This window comes from Polyodon spathula, chromosome 9, assembly GCF_017654505.1.
Source record: "Polyodon spathula isolate WHYD16114869_AA chromosome 9, ASM1765450v1, whole genome shotgun sequence".
Classification (NCBI taxonomy): Eukaryota; Metazoa; Chordata; class Actinopteri; order Acipenseriformes; family Polyodontidae; genus Polyodon; species Polyodon spathula.
In genome coordinates, this window is record NC_054542.1 from 27687789 (window position 1) to 27709192 (window position 21404).

General features: G+C 37.2%; 2 protein-coding genes across 6 annotated transcripts in view; one reads left to right on the forward strand and one right to left on the reverse strand.

The window, feature by feature from the left end:
• kdm6a (lysine (K)-specific demethylase 6A) overlaps window positions 1-7868 on the reverse strand; it is a 104718-nt gene extending 96850 nt beyond the window's left edge. For all 5 annotated transcript variants that reach the window (XM_041259052.1, XM_041259049.1, XM_041259048.1 and 2 more), the window contains exons 1-2: window positions 7600-7868; window positions 7397-7460 (exon numbers count right to left, since the gene is read on the reverse strand). In XM_041259052.1, the coding sequence (XP_041114986.1) occupies window positions 7397-7460; window positions 7600-7769 (234 nt within the window). In that variant the 5' untranslated portion in view covers window positions 7770-7868. The remainder of the gene's footprint in view (window positions 1-7396; window positions 7461-7599) is intronic.
• A 7288-nt stretch (window positions 7869-15156) lies between these two features.
• Window positions 15157-20608, forward strand: fundc1 (FUN14 domain containing 1). Its single transcript, XM_041259053.1, has 5 exons — window positions 15157-15545; window positions 16535-16691; window positions 17690-17765; window positions 18296-18424; window positions 19263-20608. Exons 1-5 carry the CDS (start codon window positions 15527-15529, stop codon window positions 19338-19340), a joined length of 459 nt encoding a protein of 152 aa, XP_041114987.1. The 5' UTR covers window positions 15157-15526; the 3' UTR covers window positions 19341-20608.
• The last annotated feature ends 796 nt before the right edge of the window (window positions 20609-21404 follow it).

A 21404-nucleotide genomic window follows, 5' to 3' on the forward strand; every position in this document is an offset into this window, starting at 1 on the left:
GCTTATAGATGTCTGCCCAGAATCACATCACAGAGTGTGATTCGGCATTTTAAATTGGGTGAAAACTAGGGGAAGCGGAAAGAAAACAGCAAGGCGCAAAATAACCGACAGCCCCGGCAACAATTTCCGCAGCGCCTCTCAAAAGTTGCCTATATGCCCGCCCGTCATTGCCACCGGTGTCTGTCAACACCAGCATATCTGATCTACAACCCATTCACAAACTTGCTCTGCATCAGCTGGCCCGTTCTGTCACAATTCAACTGAATTCTGTCTAATCTCGCCCTGCGAGAAAATGACTATCATAATGTATTATTGTTGGCATTCTTTTTACTGTGCACCACCCACCACTAAGCCATGAGACAGTTGTATTGTATCACTAATTAATAAAATGCAAAACAGAAGGGAGGGATGTCGTTAGAGTGAAATCAATATGACCACGTCTCCTGGAATTCAGTCACACGTGTGTAGACGTATATTTAAAATTTCCCTTTTTAAAAATTCAGCTTAGTAAAAAAAAAAAAAAAAAAAAAAAAAACACTACATACTGTATATCACATAACACAAATCACAATATCTATGATCATATATGGTATAAGGCGATCTGATTTTATGCTTAATTACACAATGACTCCTTCCATGTCTTTAGTGTACATACAGTGCTAATTTAGACATTTCAATGACCGTTGCTGTTTAGTTTGGTATTACTCCCCCCAAAAAAAATCAAGGCTAAAAATTAACACACAAATAGGTAGATAATGTAGTTCTGCTCAAATCCCTACCACACAAAAAAAAAAAAAAAAAAAAAAACAAAGTAGCTATGTATGACATGGTTCAAGCAACAGCTCCCTGCGTTATGAAACGAGTAGGAGAGAACATAATAGTGAACAAAACACAATAGAGAAGTGGATCAATTTCTGTTTTCATTTATTTTTGTGTAATACCTTACCTGCTTTTTAACTAGTAAAACGTCTGCTTTCATCAAAGGGGCTAGAATGTGTATGCTTTAAAACAGCATACCTTTTTTTTTTCCCTGGATCGAGTGTCCAGCAATGCACCATAACAAAACTGTAAATCCTTTGTAACGGTACATTTCAAGAACTGTGCAACTACATAAAGTCTCTCAAATGTAAACATATAACATTATGTACATCCAGCTGCTCATCATTGTGATGCAGAGCAATCTCCATTGCCTGGCAAAATTTCTACTTCGAGTTGTTTGTAGAGGTTACAGCGGTTAGCAAACTACAATTGTGCAGACATACTGCAGACCAAACAACTAATTTGTTCACTATCGTTATTACACTCCAGCCATGAGTAAATCTTCAGCCAGTTTGCCTGAAAATCTATCTTTAACTTTCCCCTCATGGACATCGCTTATTTGTGCTGGTGTATCGCTGTACTTTTTCTAGGCGAGCATGGATTTCACTATCTCCATGAATTAGAACCAGTGCTGAGTTTCTGCAAAAATACTATTTTTAGAATTTAAAAATGCATGGATTTAAACGTTCGCTTCACCAGCGGACAACATGTTATATGAAATCCAGTGAACGTGCTTACCCTAAATTATGAAACACATTGCACAGAGGGTTTTAATAAAAAGCTTTAATTACAGGACAGACAAGCAGTACATTGAGCTCTTTTTAACAGTGACAGACTTCAGTAAAAATACCCTGAATATTTGTTTTTGCCAAATTACCCTTTTTTGTCATGAGTTTCTTTTTAAATTGGATATGTTTATATGATTTTACTTTTTACAATGGAAGTGTGACGTATATTTTACTTTTGTAACAGTTAATGTGCAAATCACCAAGAAAACACAGACTTGTGTTTGAATTAACATTGCATCAACATAATAGGCTCTCTATTTTTTGTTGTTTTATGAATGCGTATGAAATTGCCTTGGTGCCCAATAAAATAATCAAGATATGCATTGTGTGTTTAGCCATTCACTATATTGCTCGTACTAAAGCCAATAAAAGTAACGTAAATGAGCTCCAGTGTAACAAGGATATTTTGTTAAGTCACATGTAAAAACATTAATCATGCAGGGTGCTTGGTACGCCATAGGTAAACATACTTTCAACAACTGTATTTGTGTACTGTTTCTTTAACAATCTGGGTGGCACAGTCTGATTCTAAACAACTGTAGTTCTTTGCAGCATCCCTTAATCATTTTAATACAGAAACAGTGTGGTAAGAAGATAATGGTGATTGCGTAGATGCTACAGGTTTGTTTCCTAAATTAGGATTTTTTTAAAGTTTTGATGATGCAGTGAAGTCATGAATTACTGGTTTAAAATATCACTTATAAAACACACAGATATTCCCCAAAAACACTAAGATACAACTAGACTGCTGTAAATACACCAAAACGAACAGGTTTAGTTGCACCTAAAAGAACATGTACGTATTCCTTTGACTTGCTGGCTTTCTTCTTTTAGGCTGCATTCCCACTGGGTCCATTTCATTTGAAGCTATGTGCTTGCTTTTTACACTTCTCTGCAAGCAAAGGTGCCCAGTTCGTTTCGATATGAGCTAAAAGGTTTTTTGGGGGTTTTTTTTTGGTCCTTTTCCATTTTTTCAGGGCCGAGTTAGTTTTTTTTACAATGCATTTTGCAAGTGCACTCGGTTGGTTCATTTATATATATGAACCAGATGTTTACAATATTCAGCAAGGTATCTTGAAAGGTAGCAGCTATTGGCAGTGCTCCAGTTTTAAATAGCATGTTTTTGATTATTACATATTGCTGTGAAAGAAAGCAGGGGAACAGAGGGAGCACTTCGCTAATTTAATTAATACATTTGTTGAATAACGTGCAGTAGGAGAATAATCCAGTATTCGGTTACGCAACAATGCAGTGTTCTTCTACTGTTAGCATTAATTTAAGAATTTTTTTTTTATTTATATATATATATATATATATATATATATATATATATATATATATATATATATATATATATATATATATATATATATATACACACATACACACACACAATGACTGAAAACACAAGAAGTTCAGTGACTCCTACATGGTCGAGGCTGAAAAAAATTTTTAGTGTCATATACAACAAACTCCGAAGCTGTTAAAAATAACAGTATATTACACAATAATGTAACATCAGGTATATTTATTGCAGATGATAACTCATTATTTTCTTTGTATGGTCATCTCAAAACATGTTAAATGTACAAAAAGCCAGATTTAAAATTAATCAGCTATTAGCATTACCATTTAAACACAACAAAAACAGTCTGGATGATTAAACAAATAATCCATAAAATTATTTATTTTGTTTGTTAATGGCACTAACACAACCCAATAGATTACTCTGCTATTATCTCTGAGCACACCAATGCAGTTTAGTGCTTCAAATAATTATTAATTATACAAATCGCAAAGACCAGAACAAGAAATTAAGGCTGTTTTTGCTCTACTTGTTTCCTCAGAATATGAACTAAACTATGAGTGACATATTTACTTCCGAGTGGTGTTACCTTGTATAGTTTGTTTCCTGTGTGCAAAAGGACTGAGTCCAGCAGTTGAGGTTTAGCAAGCGAACCAGACTGTGTGTTTGCCAAAAGGACCGAGACCAACTCTTTGGGTGGACTCTGTACGGCTCGTTTCCCAAGTGGACTTTGTTGTTCACACATCACAAAACGTACAGACCAAACCCTTTAAAACAGACCCAGAGTGAACACAGCCTTACAAGTCTTTACTTTGATGCATTTCCTTTAAAATCAATGTACTACCCTTTTATTAGCTTCAGTATCAATTTTACTTGTTTTGCAAACCATGATCTAAAATAGAAAAACTTATCAAGTAGCTGTGTAAATACTTGCAGACTATTTAATAAATGTCAGGCAGATTATATTTCCTTTAAACTAATAAGGCAACATGGAAAACACTACTAGAATACTAATGATTTTCATATATTGGCTGATAAAGAACAATTTCACAATATCTTACAATTATCATTTGAGGATTTCCATATCATCCCAGATATGACAGCTACTCACCTTCTTTTGCATATCAACGAACAGTGCAATATCATGAGTATTTGACCAATCTAGAAAAATCAGGCAAGAAAACAGCTTGTTGCAAGTTATATGGCATACTGGTCCACAGTTATTTATTCATTTTACCCTCGCCCAGAATAAGGAACATTTGCCATTTCCAATACAACTTATTAGTAAGTTGTACTAATAGTGTTTTTAACTTGTGTCAGATCTTATGAATTATACTGAAACAAAATTGCACTTCAGCAGCTCTACAATTAATCAAGAGCCAGAAGCTACAGTAATTTATATCATCAATATCAGCAAACCTACAGCAACCAGCATGCCAAACAGCAACATCGTTAATCTATATAAATCCTCATTTTGAATATCAACATTCATCACTTGACATGTGCAACACATTGGTACTAAAACTTGTCTGTTTCAAATAGTGTACAAGCACAGTATTTAAACCCACCAGAGAACATAGTGCAGTAATTACAGGAAGCTTTGTAAATCGCCATTTTATTCTATTGCAAAACAGATATGGAAAGACATCAATGGAAAAATAAGTTAGCTGTTCACACTTACTGCTACAATATTAAGTATGTTAGTAACAGTAAAAACACAGGCCATCCACAACTATGCAATACCAAGAATCAGTCACACAAAAAGTAGACCGCCATCCTGCATTCACTATTTAATTATATTTTGTTGACAGCTGCTCCATAGGTCATCAGGTCAGGGAACAGCTTAATTTAATGAGGGAGAAAAGGTTGCATTGTTTACAAACTACATCACAACATGACCACTAAAGTATTCAATAAAGGTATGAAGACTACAGCTACGCATTAGTTTAAATCAGCACTGAATCACATTGATCTCTGCATATAACTTCAACACTTGGTGTTCGACACACTTTACTGACTGGCAATACATATTTGTCTGTGAAGTGTACTGAACGTAACACAGAAAAATGACCAACCATATAATTTTCAAGACTTCAAATCACTGGTATCAATAACACCCAAGGCATTACAATTAACCTGCTTTGAACAATAGCGTACCCTAATTAAAATGAATGGAACCATGAGACAAATAACACACACCCTACATTAAAAATTTGGCACGATATTAACCCACAGAGTACAACATATGATATACATTATGTGACTATATATGAAGAGGAAATATATAAAACCCACGTTAAGTGTAATTTTCCCATTATAAAAAATGCGCTTAACATGGCTTAATGTATCCAAATCTGTTGCTATTAACTCCAAACTTGACAGTTTTACCTTTTCAACAGAGCACCCTTGAACTTAAGAGGCTTTATGCTGTCAAATGTAGGCTTACCTACTGATAAGGTGTTTTACCAACTGTTTTCACTAAATCTATGGCTAGTTCCCTCTGTTGGACAAGTAACATTATGTCAAGGTTGGAGTTAACAGCAATTGATTTGGATACATTGGGCCACGTGTAAGCGCTATCCATGCAATGCCTAAGAGTCTTAACGTGTCTTTCACATGCTTCCTTTTGTAATTACTGCTTGTAACTATATGGCCAGTTTCCTCTGTTGGACAAGTAACACTGTGTGAAGTTTGGAGTTTGTAGCAATAGATTTGGATACATTAAGCCATGTTAAGCGCGTTTTTATAATGGGAAACCGAGGCTTAACGTGGGTTTTATATATTTCATCTTCATATACATTTACATAATATATCATATATGGTACTCTTTGCGGGCTAATATTGTGCCAAATTTGGACTTTGTAGCTGCATTCTTTAGTACATTAAGCGACGTTGCGCGTTTTTCACGTTACGCGTTTTAGAATGTCCCACTGCACCAAGTTTTCTATGCAAAAAATAACGGTTGAGTTCCGGTGTTTACATGAGCTATAGGATAAACAATGAATATACTGCACCCTGCACTTGTGACTTTGTTCATAGATCTATTCCTTTTGTTTACTAGCGACTGTAACATAAGACATAGATGTCCAACATCCGTAATTCAGAGCGCGAATCCCCACAGCCCATTTGTGTGTTGGTTAAAATGCGTAAAAATTAGTAAATGCATTTACATCAACTTCAACTGCAATATATATATATAAACAACTTCTCGATTCATATGAGTTTTCTTTGCATGTGCAAAATTATATAAAACATTAAAGTGCTCGAGACTATTTTGTTAATAAAAAAAAAAAATTACCCCTCCTAGTCCATTTTGGTCAGAATAGCATTGTGCCGTCTCTCTTTAGATCCCGTCATCCTACAGATTTGTTGCTAGAATTAATTTTTAAAAAGGTTACCTCCTGACCAAACAATATTTGATAGGCTTTCACGAAAAACGCATGCTATAGAATTGCAGTGAATATAAAAATAACCCACAGTAGCCTTTGTTCGGTGCCCAGTGTGCTACAGGTTGATGTCGGGTGCAAACTCTGAGGGTACATATACACAAACACCGCATATTAGACCAATATCTTTGGTCATTTAAAACAAAGAATAATAGAAATTGCTCACCAATTGTAAAGACCTGCGACTGTTCTGACCACGCTGTAATTACTCAGTAATTAAGTTATTCAACCTTTATTTCTCTCACTTTTCTCCTCCCTGTCCCGCCATCTTGGGCCGATTCGAGCAGCCATTACTAACTATGTTTAAAAAACAGAAGCAACAACTTCATCACAAATGCCTCATTCAAAATAAGACAGTATCGTTTATTTTACAAGTGCATAGACACGGTTGTTTAGTTTTTGTATGCCAGAAATGGCAAAATCAGAATGGCCAAACCAGCATGATGCATGACAGACAAGTAAATAAATAGCACAAGCCGTTTTAAAAAAAATCGAAACTAAACATCCTTAACTCCAATATGTACACACGACAGCCAGAATACAAGATCAATCGCAGCAGGGGTTTATATTGCTATATAATCCATGACAGCAACTTCAAACACACTGCATAAATATCGATAGTACAGGGGCACTCGTATACAAACGTGAATGAAAATGCTGACCCATTTGTATTATAAAACAGTGCAGAAAAAGCAATGTGGTGTCGATTACACTGGAAAATTGATTCAGAAGTGTGCACTTCCTGACTTATAATAACTTGTTTTGGGATGACTTTGGCACATACAAAACAAAAAAAAAATCAGTACGACTAGTAACATCACAGATGTATATGCCCCCCCAAAATTAAATGCCAAGCATAAGTCAGTGCCTCGCGATTTCTGACGATTCACACACAGCAAGTATTAAGGGAGTTAAAAATAAACAACAAAAAAAAACCTTGCAGCACAAGACCTACTTGATGGATTCTCTATACCACCCAGGAACAAAATGCGCGAAGTAGCACTGTAAAGGGACCGGCTCGATCCTTTCGAACATACCTTTAACAGTAAGGCCTTCGTTCTGGCGCCATCTTCATGAAGCCTCAAAAATCCAAACACTCGGCTGCAAAGACAGAAGACAACACAGGCGGCTCCGCGTTACTTGATTGGAAAAAGAGAGCCAATTTAAACACTTAGAAACAAGCAAACACTTATGCAGTTAAAAGAAAAGCCCATTTTTTTTGCAATGCGCGGTTTCTGACCTGTCTATTTCGGCCAGGCTGTCTCTCTCCTGCGCTGTCAGCCTAGGAAAGTCCTCTTCGGTTTCACTCGCTTTTCCCGCCGCCATTTTCTTTTCCTCATCACCAGCAGAGCCGAGACTGAGAGCGGCAGCGCAGGCAGCAGCGGCTAGCGACACTCCGCTCGATTTCATGGAAACGCAACGGGGAACCAAACGAGAACCTCCGCCAAAATTAAAGAGCAAACAAAAAAAACTGAAACGGGAAAAACTTTTTTTTCCAGGATTGAAAGATAAAAAAAAAAATAATAATAATAACAAATCCTTAAAAAGGAAAAACAAACCCGCCAAGTGGTCTTCTTTTTACATTGTTTTATATAAAATACTGCATGCAACCGAGAGCTTGGATTATTACATGGAGTAACGAGAACACGGGGTTTTAAAACGGGTGTTATTTGGTAATATCACAAACTTCCCCCCAACCACCAGCTCAAAGTTGTTGTAATTGTGTCACACAGCGAACCCACGCCGCCGTCAGAACGCCCTCTCCCCCCCTTCGCAGCCAATAGAAAGCGCTACCTACACCCCCCTCCACCCCTCCCCACCCACACGTGACGCTCCGTTTTTCTGTGGTTGTCTCGGGGTTCCTTTCTCTGTAGCGCCCTAAGTTCAACCAAACTTGTTATGGACATTAAAATAAATAAATAAAAAAATAAAATTAAAAAAAACAGACAACTTGGTCCAACCCCCTCCACATTCCTATTTGCCAAAAAAAAGCTTTATATGACGTAATTATACTCAAAGAGCTACAATTGGCTACACCTGGTGTCATTTTTAATTAGTAATCGTGGGGCACAGAAAATGGCTGGGTTAGGTTGTGGCGTTATAACATCGTGAGTATTTTCTAGGTACAGTACTGAAAACAGCTAACAGAAATCAAGGGTTTAAGATTTGGGAGTTTTACCACTACCTTGGAAAGATCAATAAAACTTTTGGAAAGCTGTAGACGTCAGTTTTAGTGAATATGTTACGCGTCATATATTTGAGTGATTGGCGTTTGTTTTTATTACCAGTGTGCACTGATAGCGTCATTATATGGTTTACACTACGTGTTGCTTTAAATGTGTATGCGCAGTAGACAGGTATTACTGTAATGTGATTTATTTTATTTTAAAAAAATAATAAAAAAAAAACTTTTCAATTTACCATAATTAATTCCACACTTGGACAACTATTTCACATAAGCAATGGAAAGCCTTGTCTATGTTTTATAACTTGGAGGTAGTTTTGATTGAAAGACAAACTATATTTCCCAGCTTTGGGCATGCCAATCTCCGTAAAAAACAAGTTGTACGGCCCTCCATGTGCACTTAGGTATTAATCTTGCGGTGGGAGAGCACAAGAAAAGCCAAGTGGATTGACAGACTTGACAATCAAGGGAAATATTTAATTGAAAATAGATAAACATTGACCATAAGGTGGTTTCTTCTGTTTTTGTAAATAACTCGTTCAAGCATTGAAATGGCATTGGCTGGTGGATGTGCCAGCGCGCAGCTAACATATACTGTACTTAATGTTACCTGCTGTCGTGTTTTTATGAAAAAGAAAGCACTTGCACTTATAGTTTGCTTTTCGCCTTAAGCATTTCGCAATCATATGGAACTGACAGAGCCACCCCTGCAGGCGGAAAGGCAACTGCACATTTCGCTCCAGCACGCAACATACATTCCACGTGTTCGGTAGTCCCAGGTATGAGCGGGTTTTGGAGAGCATGAAGTGATTTTAACACCCCTACACTCCATCAGGGTGCTGAAGGATCTTTTTATGTCCACAGAGAAGCAGAGTTTCCGTTTATCTAAACCTGAAAATCTGAGTGTTTTTTTTTTTTTTCATTTACATTTTTGAAAAAATATGTAAGGAAATTGTGCATGAAAGTAAATACTAATGTTGAATTGCATAAGAATATTTTCCCATTTTCTTAAACCAAATTCACATGTATAATCACATTTTCTTAAAATGCCACCAAAATTAATGAAGCTGCGTTAAAGGGTAACAAAACTTTTATTAGTCCTCGTTATTTAATTCACACAAAACAAAGGCATTAGTTTATAGGATCAAAGGTGTATTTTTGACTATAAAAGGTGGAAATCGAATCAGAAATGCTAATTACATATTTCAGGTATAGCCTGTAAAAGCTTCATTTCTCAGTACACCCATACGAAGGCAATCGTGGCCAGTAGTTGTGTGCAAAATTATACAATGGAGCAAAAACTTCATAGAGTGTATAAAAGATTGTATTGAAACTGTGGTGGATGGCCGAAAGCATTCTTCAGCAATTCTGCAGCGCACAACTGCATGGAATACACGTGTAAGCAGATTCAATGGTGCCTTCTCTGAGAGGCATCCAGGTACAGCAGCAAGTCTAAAAAATCTGTGGAAGAGGCTGAAAGTAGAGAGACTGGAAAGTCATACTGAAATTGTTTATTACTATTATTTTTTTTATAAAATAAGCCTATGTTAAGTTGAATATGGATGAAACTGGTTTAGTTGCAAGGGGTTTTTGACGTGTTTTTTTTTTTTTCTTCTTTTCAGAAGATTTCAAATCATTTTATATAATTTTAGTTAATGAATAATTCAGTTTCATTGAAGTTGGCAATGAATTTAGGGATTTTTTTATATTTGTTCCAGTTAGTACGATACCTCAAGTCTTTAAGTGAAGGTTTTACTTCCGCTAGGAACATTTTTGTTTATTCAGTTTAGCAATATTTTTGTTGATTTGAGACACACCATGAGCCAGATTGCAGCAGGGAAGAAGAAACGTTTGCGCTAATCAACATTTGGGCTGTCGGTTCAATCCAGAGAAGCTTGTATGTAGCTTGTATGTAACTTGCACCATGGTTTACTTGTGTCTGTCACCAGGTCAACCCTGCATTATCAAAAGCAGTATGAAATCACATACCCGACCCGCATGACACCGGGTACTGACCCAGGTAGGTTCCGAACTGGGTAGAGCATGCCAGTGTGAAAGGGGCTTTAGTAACACGTTTTGGTATTCTTAGAACATGAAGCTCAGTAGAAAGTATAGATATGTATAGTATGTTTTTTTCTTTTTCACTTTTCTATTTTAATTTAAAATCCCCCAAATGCAGGCTTATCACGATATGAATTTATAATACCAAATCTGTAAATAAGGTAATGTAGTTCTGTTATTTTTTTAAACCTGATAAGAGGCTTTATTTGTCATTTATAACTTTTGTCTCTTGAATCATAACCTTTGTCATAAAAATTACAGTATAATCTTAATTATGAGTGATAATCAGCAGATGTTATTTGTTTACTTTCCTGTGAACCCTGAGAAGCTCTGAGAACACAGTGTAACACTTTTTTTTTTTTTTTTTTTTGGTTCCTGGGTAGTAAGTGTTATTTCCTAATTGCTTATGCCTCAAAAGTGTAGAAAATGGCTATTATTCCCCACAAACTTTGCTTTTGTGACTAGGACAGTGATATTTTGAAATTTACCTATTTCCAATGAGAAAACGGGCGAATTTGTGTCTTTTCATTCACGTAAAGTCAGAGAAAAACAACATATACACTTACTACCCAAGAACAAAAATTGTGTTACATAGTGTTATAGGACTAAAATCAACCATCCAGGATCATCTTTAGTTGAAAATGTTTGTTACAGTGAAGAACTCATCAGGATCTTGTTTACATGGGTGTCCCAAGGGAGAGAAAATCAATCGCCCTGGCAGTTTTTCCAGCTGTGCATTACATAATTAAAATATTGGTTAATTTGTCACATGATACATTAACTAAATTTTTTCCCCCTGTGCAAAGTCTACTGTTTTCTTTAAAAAAAAAAAATGTGGCTGGTTTCAAAGACCTCAGTTAGGAATCTCTAGTTTTGAAACATTTACATTTACACCAATGCCAAGTTAGCATCACAGTTCTTAGTAATAAAATCTCATTTAAAAAATAGAAGCTAAAAAACATAGTGGTACCTTTTGTACAGCGTTTTTGACATGGGGTAGTAGGTTTGCACCTAGCATTGTCATGTGACTCAAATTTTGGACCCAGCATCAGAAACCTATATGTGTGTCTGTGTAAAGTACCGTATTCAAGGCGTGTAGGAATGAGTTCCCCCTCCTGAGTCGACGCCACCGTACTCTGGAGGTAATCGATCCAATCACTGACCAGGCATATGGGAGCTTATGAGATCAGACTCATCGGTGGTAGGACCATTTTCTTCAGTGGAATAAGGTAATCATGAACACAGCAGCCAGTGTCTAGCATCAGAGCTGGACATGTGTTGAGCTTCCTTGTCTTCATCGTGCAAGGTCAGGGTCAATATCCAATCTGATACAGGGCTCAACTTCTTGTATTGGGATAACTCGCACTAGCTGTAAATCTTCCATAGTTGTCACCAGGGCGAAGATATATGTCTTTCTGTCACCTATGACTGCAGTAGATGCTGAAAAACATTCACAATGCAGAATGAGAAGTAGCAATAGAAATGAGATCAGCACTTTTTCTTGAGCTGCAAGTAGAGACCGTGGTTCTATAATGTAAAAATGCCTAAATCACAGCAATTTCAAACTATTAGAAAAACAAACGTGATGTGGAGAAAGTTGAAACAATGCTATGTACAGTGTGAGAGAGTAGGGGAGGAAGTGTGCAGAGCACAGGCTCTGCACATGGGTGCACATGTGTGTACATGTGTGTGAGTGTCTGGTGATGGGAATTAGGTTTAATTGTTTGATTGAAAAGTGTGGAATGTGGGCATGTGGTAACTGAATGATTACTCCTGGTCACACCCTATAAAAGAGAACAAATGAGTGTTTGTTGGGAGGTGGAGAGTGGATTGGATGGGATGGCAGGGCAGTATGGAGTACCATGTGTGTCAAAACTATCCAGCCATTAATTTGTCAGTTTGTCAATTCGTGGATTGGTCAATTTGTTTGTCAATTTGTGTCAATTTGTCCAGCAATTCGTCCATAAATGTGTCAATTCATATAGTAATTCAGAAACATATTTGTTAATTCATCTAATAATGCATTAATTAATTTGTCAATTGATTAATATGAAAGGCTGTATGGACCAGCAAATTTCCAATCAACCAGACAAACTTCGCAACAAACACAAACTTCCAACTGTCAATCTCGCACTGTACCGAAAACACTGCAACCTTTCTAGCCAATGGGAACACAACTAACATTTTCACAAATAAAAATGCAGCCTCACTCAAAACTGCTTTAGCCAATAATATTTTAGTTTATTATAAGGGCGTTTCAAAAGATATTCTATTTAACAAGATACTCGACTCCGCTGATTTTCACTGCGAGCAAAGCGCTGTGGTATATAGAGTTAGGCAAAATAAATTCTATGGAGAGTCAATGGAGGCGTAAGAAATGTTGCTGGTTTTCACCATGTTAAAAAAAATGCATCAAACTTTTGAAGTAGATTTTATCTTTCCCCAAGGCCTTGAAGAAAATGGCAACATTAGCAAATTATGACAACACGTAGTTATTGTGAAAAATGCTATTTTCACCATACTGACAGCGCTAATTTTGAATTGACAGCCATGGTGGGAGGTTTATGCTACTGCCATACTTGTTTAGCAAGGGGATTAAGTGGGATGAAATGTCAACAAATCCCCCTCACAATGATCTTGTTCAGCATTAGTCCCCATTACTAGCAGAAAGTGTACATGTACTATGATGTGAATAAGTGATTATTTAGCATTTGAGGATGGCAGTGTCAAAGTAGCCAGGATTCCAAGTTTAGAATCCCCCTAAAGTGACCCAGCAATCAGGGTCAAGTGCCTGCGCTCATTTCAAGAGTTTACAAGCTCTCTTTTATTTATCACACCTCACTCATCAGTTCTGCTACCCCTGTAAATCTCAGTTCTGACCTTCCTTACCAAAGAACAGTCTCTAAAGATTAGGGATTGATACCCTGAGCGCTTTGAAACCACATAGCTGCCCAGTTTAGGTTTGCTTCTGATTTTAACCGTCTGTGAATCCAACATAGAATAAATACACAAAATTAGTCAAAAACCCTGAACTTTAAAGGGTCACTGTAATGTATTCAGTTTGTGTCCATCGGCCTGGACTCAAGCATGAATAAACAGTGCTTTACATAAGACACATGCACTATAATGATGGACATACAATATTCATTCATTTCAGGAAAGCTTTTTAATTGATATGAACACATTAATGTTAAAACTTAATGGATTTTGCTTTTGGGTGGCTTTTGTTTTTCAGTGCAGCTTTCCTAACTAGATCAAAGCATTGTGTATAGTGAGCAAAAGCAGTATATATATATATATATATATATATATATATATATATATATATATATATATATATATATATATAGATATATATATAGCAGTATATATAGAGATATATTTTGAGCTATCAAAGTCTTGAAGAAGGCATAGAACTGTACGTGTAGAACCCCTCCAAGCAGTTGCATTTGCAAGTTGCATAGCTTCTAATAGATGCATATGCTGACGCATTACTCTTTTTGTATAATAAAAGATTATAAAACGCTACAGATTGCCAGGAAAGGAGTTCTCATTAGTAAATTGACAGCATGTATACACTTCGCAACTTAAATGTCATCTCACAACTGCAACAGATCAACAAGCAACCTCCTGTGGTCTCAATGCGTCACTCAGCCACAGTTCCCTGCCTCTCTGCCAGGTGGCGCTTGGCTGTAATTGTGGAGGGCAACCAGGTCAGCAGTCCGTCAGCCCTCCATTAACAAACCCAACAGAACAGCTGGTTTGTTTTGCAGGGCAAATGAATGTATGTGCTATTGTTTAACAACAGCAGTAGCAATAACACCAGTTGGACGGTGTGCTTAATAGCCTCAGTGCTGCCTATATTATGCCTTTAAAACCACTAGAACAGAATGACCTAGAGTATCTTTGCCTATATACAGAAAAGCATTTCAATTTCTTACACTTGCCACTCAAAAAGTTTGGAGGTGTGTATCCTTCAGTAAAATAAATATTCCAATTAGCACCTACCCACACACATACTGTTACATTCCCACTAGCATCTACAGTTTTGGTTTGTCATTTCAGGCAGTGGCCAATGTGTTAATAAAAAGACCAGCACAGCACCATGGTTAACACACTAAGAAAAACAAAAACACATTAGCTTCTCTCACTTCAAACCAGACAATACAAATTTAAGAACTACAGCATATACTCTGCATACCACCATCTTCGTTATAGAGGGAAGGTGCAGACAGTGGCTTTTTGTTTCCTTGCCTTTTAACCTTTCCACTTAACACCAATCCCTACCGGTAATGCACAGAGGAGTTGCAGAATGTTTGAGCATTTACTGCCAAATACTAGAAGAAAATAGCACTGTTGTAATCCAAATGAGAAATGTAAAGTTATTTTGTGTGTCTAGTGCACCGTGTAGCGTGGTAACCTGTCTACAGTCAGCCAGTGCACTATGTGGCAGAGGAGATTCATTCACAAGCCTCTAATGCCTCTCCCCCTCAGGTCACAAATGAAGTGACACTAGTCCACACCACAGAAACATCACAGCAGTTTCTTACGGCCATTGTATTAACTGTTTATGTGTATGTGTTATACACATGTATATCCCGTTTCCATATAGGAGCAAAACAGTTAATTATTCTACACGTGAAATACTGAGGCGTTGCTCTTCGTGACCGAAATAAGGGGTTGACGCTCCCGCTGACCTCGCAGCACTAGACACCTGATGCTACAAGCTGTCAACAGATATATTTTAGTGTATTAATTTAAACATGACAGAGTGACATTGCCCCTAAGCTACAACAGGAAGACACTAACACTAATTATTATCTCCTGTTTCCTTAAGACTGACGTGACAGCACTGTACGTAGGTGCAGCCGAGAAGGACCTCACATAACAAAACACATCCAATCTAGTCGTATACTGCAAAATGGCGGAGCGCAGAGAAGGTTGGTGTTTGTTTTTCCTTATATTTTACTAGAGAAAATCCATCCAGCAAAGCCACTGACGGTATGCAGCTAAAACAGAAAAAATTAACGAGCAACCAAAAAACTAATGTCACAGATTGATACAGCTAAACACGGCAATCTCGTAATACGACTAGCAGGCCAGTCTGTTACTACTTGGGAATCAGTACATTTGTTACATACTGTTGTTGTATATATGTAATTAAGTCTAACTTTTAATCTTTAAAAGACTAAAGAAGTGAAATGTATTTTCTTACCACCTCTTGTGTTAATGCCAACACTGAAAAGGTGACAAATGGTGTATACACAACCTCCCAGAAACATAGTACGGGGGGGGGAGGTGTTCTGTGCATTGACAGGACGAGGTGCTGTATTGTCATTAAAATAGTAATATTCGTTTTTTTTGTTTTTTTTTAAATTTAGTAAAACCGTGGTTTATGTCATATTATTTGCAGCGTTTATTTGTGATGTTTCTGACTACAATTCTAGGAGCCCGCAGTCTTTTTTGAGAAGTGTAAAAAATAAAATTCTATAATTAATTTGGATGTGCAAAAACAGCTGCACTTTATCTTGCAAAATTGGTTTGCCAAATGTAATAAATTGAAATATGAATGAAATAATGTATGTTTCCTTTAGTATACGAACCATATCAACTATTTACCCTCGCTCAACGTCCAGCACGGGGAAGCTTGGTGATTTATAACTAGGGGAACAGGCAAAAACGAATGACAAAACAAGAGAAAGGAATGCCCATTAAATAATGAAACAGAAGACGAATAAGGAACGAAAGCTTGTATCTTAAAAAAATAAGAAAACCCCCAAAATCTTAAAACCCCATTTTCCATTGAATGATAGGCCTGGTTTCTCATGATCATTAATTTTTTATTGTGCTTTTTTTTTTTTTTGGTCATTTTTACTGGAAAAGATTACATTTTTGTATCTATTATTTTATTTTGATCCCCACCCCAAAGATCAAGACAGCGATGAAGACTGCTATGAAGTGGTGGATTTGACAGATTATGCAAGACGGCATCAATGGTGGAGCCTGGTCTTTGGACAAAATTCCGGGCCGATTGCAGAGAAATATTCAGTCACTACTCAGATAATGATGGGTGGAGTAACAGGCTGGTATGTATTAAACTACCAGACAAGTACTGTGTGGAATAGTTGGCACGTGCCATGGTTTTCTCCTAACTATAAGCATGTGAGTTTCATGGGGCTCCCGAGTGGCGCTTCCAGTAAAGGGGCACCGCATGGAGTGCTGGATGTGCCCCATACCCTGATGATCATCGGTTTAAATCCAGGCAGGGGGTTCCTAGGGAGCGGCGCACAATTGGCTGAGCGCCACCCGGGTAGGGATGACTTAGGTCAGCAGGGCAATCCACAGGTCACCGCGCACCAGTGACCCCTGTGGCGGGCTGCAATGGAGCCATTTCAGGAACACACAGGAACATGTTTCGGAGGGGTTTGCAGCGGTGAACCGGGATAAAAAAAATATATAATTGGGCATTCCAAATTGGAGAGAAAACCGCTGGGGGAAAAAAAAAACATTGGCGATGACTAAATTTATTTAAAACAAAAATGTGTTTCAAGTGAATGGCCAGGTTTGCTAGCTACTGAACAACTTTTGGTCTGAATGTACAGTACTGTTTGTAGTAGTTCTTGTATTGCCCTTAATCAGTATGTTTACTTTATCATGAGGGAAATGTGAAACTTGTGAAGGTATTGAGGGTAGAAAGATATATTTTGAATGGATTCTGGTCTCTGATGGATCAGATCTATGGAGAGCTCTACAGCAGAGGTGCACAAATCCAGTCCTCTGTTTTTGATAGGTATCATTCGATAATTAATTGATTAAAACCCAGAAGTAAGGTAAATGGGATGAAGTAATTAAGGGCACAGATGGAACAGGAGGACAGCAGGAGTGCTTTTTTTTGGTCATTTTATAGTGTCATAGAAAAACGCTTGCCAGAATTTAATATGCATAATGCACACAGGCACTTGTTTTGAGATTCTCTCTTACAGTTTGTGGAGACTGGTGGGGGGGAATGTGCATTTTCATGATGGTGACTTTTGAGTGTGTCAGCTGTCGGGATAGTTGCTGATATAATTCTGTTCTTTAAAAGGTGTGCAGGATATCTGTTCCAAAGGGTTGGGAAGATTGCAGCTACAGCAGTCGGTGGTGGATTTATTTTACTACAGGTATGATTGTGTGGAAGCAAGCATTTAGAAAGCTGTAACTGACTTTTTTTATAGCCACTCTGCAGTATCTGAAGTGATTTATTACAAGAAAAGAAAACTTTACCCAAAACAACATTTTCAAAGATACTATCCAGCACAATATGGTTACAGTTTTAATCAGACTGTTTATTGCATTTTTTTTTGTTACCGTAGCAAAGCTAAAGGAAAAATTCTTAGATAAATATTATCGGTGTCTTCTAAAGTATACTAATAATAATCCAACAAAACACTGAAATGCAGTATTGTATTTCTCACATTCTTAAAATCATTTCTTGTACATGTGTTTCATGTAATAAACCAAGTGATTGTTTACAAAGTATCATTAAAACATTAAATTCAATTTGTCGTTTACTCATGAGACCTCAAATATTGTACAAGAAACACATTCCATACATTTGTTTCCCAAAATAATTATTCACGAACGCATTCACACTGGAAAGATAGATTTGAGAAAAAAAAAACTTGACTTCTTCTGTATGCATTACTTCCAGTTTGCAAATCACAGTGGGTACGTGCAGGTTGACTGGAAGAAAGTGGAAAAAGACGTCAATAAGGCGAAAAGGCACCTAAAGAAGAAGGCCAACAAAGCAGCACCCGAAATCAGCAATGTAATTGAAGAGGTAGGAATTATGATATTGTGGATTATCAATCAGTAACTCTATCTCTGGGTTTCCTGCTTCAGCTTCTTTGCTTTAAATGTGTGTGTGTGTGTGTATATATATAAAAATAAGTAATTTTTTTATTTATTTACTTTTTTCTGCAGCAGCAGTCAGCAGTTCTTATTTTTTTTTACATGTAGCAACACTGGGGGTGTAGGAGGTTTTTAATAGGGGGTGTGGGTTGCCCCCTGACAGACAGGAGAGTGAGAGACACAAAGGTTGACGTTGACACGCCACTCAGATGCACAGGTTTTATTTACAATATTTTTAAGACGTTCTGTTACAGTTGCAGGTGGCCGCCACTAGAGTACCAGCATGGTAGTCCTAGTGCAGAAGGACATGCACACTTGTAAACATATAAAATAATACAAAAACGCAAAACAAAACATGGTAGAAGAAAACAAAAGCTCTCCAAAACCGAGGCCGTGCACTGGTCCCACTACAAGGGAGGTCCTGCTCCAGGAACCTTCTCCGTGAGATACTTGAGGGATGTGATTAAAATCCCTCAAACAGAGATCCTCAGTTGTGTATTTCTTTTGCTCACCCTGGTTGTACATGTAGTCGTGAAGATTTTTATAGCAGATGGCCAGGGTTAATTGATAATCAGTTGACATCTGGGCACCTTCCACACCTGTCTTATTTAGAAATGGGAATCCAATCCTAGTCCTGCCATATTTAACACAAACTTAATTTCAAAAACTAAAAGGAAGTAAAAATACATAAGCATACTATTTACAGGGCTTCAGCCCTGCCACGGAGTAAATTATAAATATTGTTCTGTCTCTTTGTTTTTCTACAGTCTACAGAATTCGTGAAGAAGAATATTGTGCTGTCCAGCGGGTTCCTTGGAGGATTCTTGCTTGGGCTTGCATCATAAGGATTCAAGGCCTACAGGAGCTGCCAAAACATTACTTGATAATAGTAACTGAAGCTTTTTTTCTGTTCACGAGGAGGAAGGGAGAGTCTGAACAATAATGCTGGAGCAGGAAGAAAAGCATCAGTACAGCCAGGGCACTCCACAATGCTTTCCTCCTCTTTACTGTGCCTCTCAAACCAGCAAGAGCCCAGGAATCTCGTCAGTACTCATTAAAAGTGAGTTGTAGAACCTGTGCATTGTGCAGAAGCAACACTCACAGATTCTGCTTTGCTTGTCACTACCCGTGTGGTGGTGTCTCATTTTGCCTGACCAAGAAAGTGTTATAGTTATATTATAATCTCATGCCATTTTGTAACACCAGAAACACTAATTGGATGTATTGTTTAAAATAGTGTCGAAATATTATATATTCTTTGTAAATGTTGTTATTATTGTTGGGGTCTTTTTGTGTTCGTTTTCAGTCGTTTTGCCTTTTAAAAAGAAAGTACAATACATGTGGGGGTCAGTCTAGTCCCAGTATGCAATTCAAAATATATTTTAAATTTAAAGTTGTATTTTATATTTTCTGTTTAATACATTAAAATAATAATGGTGAATGCAAATATTGCATATATATATTTCTCATGTCACTTCTAACCAGTTTTACCATAAAATGATGGTTGTTGAAAGCAGCGACCAATTTTTATGACCAGTTAATCAATATGCTGGTAAAGGGTATGCTCGTAGGACAATGAATCTGGACAGGAAGCAACAGCAGACCATGAGGAAGCAAGCTGTGGGGTTGACACCTTGGGGCTAACTCACAAAGCCATTACAGTACTCCAGCACCATTTTTCACTGAAAGAAGACACCTATTGAAGCTTTAAAACCTGCAACTAATGAATTCAATATTCTTTAGTTTACTTCTGTTTGTTTTTTGTTTTGTTTCTTTAACATTAGTGGGGGGTTTTTTTGTTTTGTTTTTGTTTTTTTTTGTAATAGGCCTTGCTATATTGGCATCTTGTTTCAGAGGGCGCTTCTGTTGAGTGCTTTTGGGGTCACCTACAGATGACGTCACCATCTATGATGCAAGGTGCCAAGATACCAATCTCTAAATCATGCCCTATGACACAGACGTATTTGCCAGAGATTACAGGCCACTGTTGGCCTACTCTGGATCAATCTTGCCCATTCAGCACCATTTATTAACATCCAAATATTGTTTGGAGATGATGAGTGCTTGTTTTTAAACTTGCATGACAGAATAAAGACCAATGCAATCACAAAAAGGAAAGTGTGTGTTTTTTTTTTTTTTTTTTTTTTTACCTAAATGAGTTTGGACTAACAAAAAAAGCCAATGGTTAAGGATGTGTTGAGACATGAAGGTGGATGTTTATTAATCTGTGATATTCTGATTTTAAACAAGGCACTAGGAGAAATGTCAGATTTCATTTTTAGAAGGTGTAACCAAGGTAATAAATTACAATTCCCTATCGTTGAGTTCCCCTATTACTGCATCCCTTTAACATAGAACTTTTACATTGCAATATTTCAAATGTTCTTAACTTTGAAACATTTCTGAAGGTACAACACTACAGAAATACCCTCTCCGTGTGGTCTGCTAATGTTAGTTCCTTAACTATTTATATGCTGGGCCAAGCAACCTTTTCAGAAGTGTCATTCCCCTCTTCCACCCACTGTTTCCGGTAAATGTGAAGTCACAGCATATGTTAACCTAAGTGGAGTACTGACTGAAAATGGAATCTCTGAAAAGTTTAACTGCACAGTAAAAGACAAGTGGAAAAGGTGTTGAAAGTAATAAAAGTCCTCATTTTCACAGGGACCCACAAGTTATTAAGACAAATTGCATTAATTTACTATCATCTGGTCTATTAAACTCCCATGTTTTTGCATGAATGTAAACAATATAAATCCATAACAACATGAGTTATGTGTTTGTTTAAATAGATAAGAATATGTCCTAATATAAACTTTTTACTGAATTCAGATACAGTAGGAATTGCTCTAGTGTGGTTGTTGTGTTGTGCTGGGCCTGTCACTTCCTTGCCCTGTGGTGTCTCAGGA

Excerpts from the sequence above, each read along its gene's own strand:
- fundc1 (XM_041259053.1), top strand. Across the intron at positions 16,692-17,689 it reads ATGGGTGGAGTAACAGGCTG|GTGTGCAGGATATCTGTTCC; the intron begins GTATGTATTAAA and ends GTTCTTTAAAAG. Across the intron at positions 18,425-19,262 it reads TCAGCAATGTAATTGAAGAG|TCTACAGAATTCGTGAAGAA; the intron begins GTAGGAATTATG and ends GTTTTTCTACAG.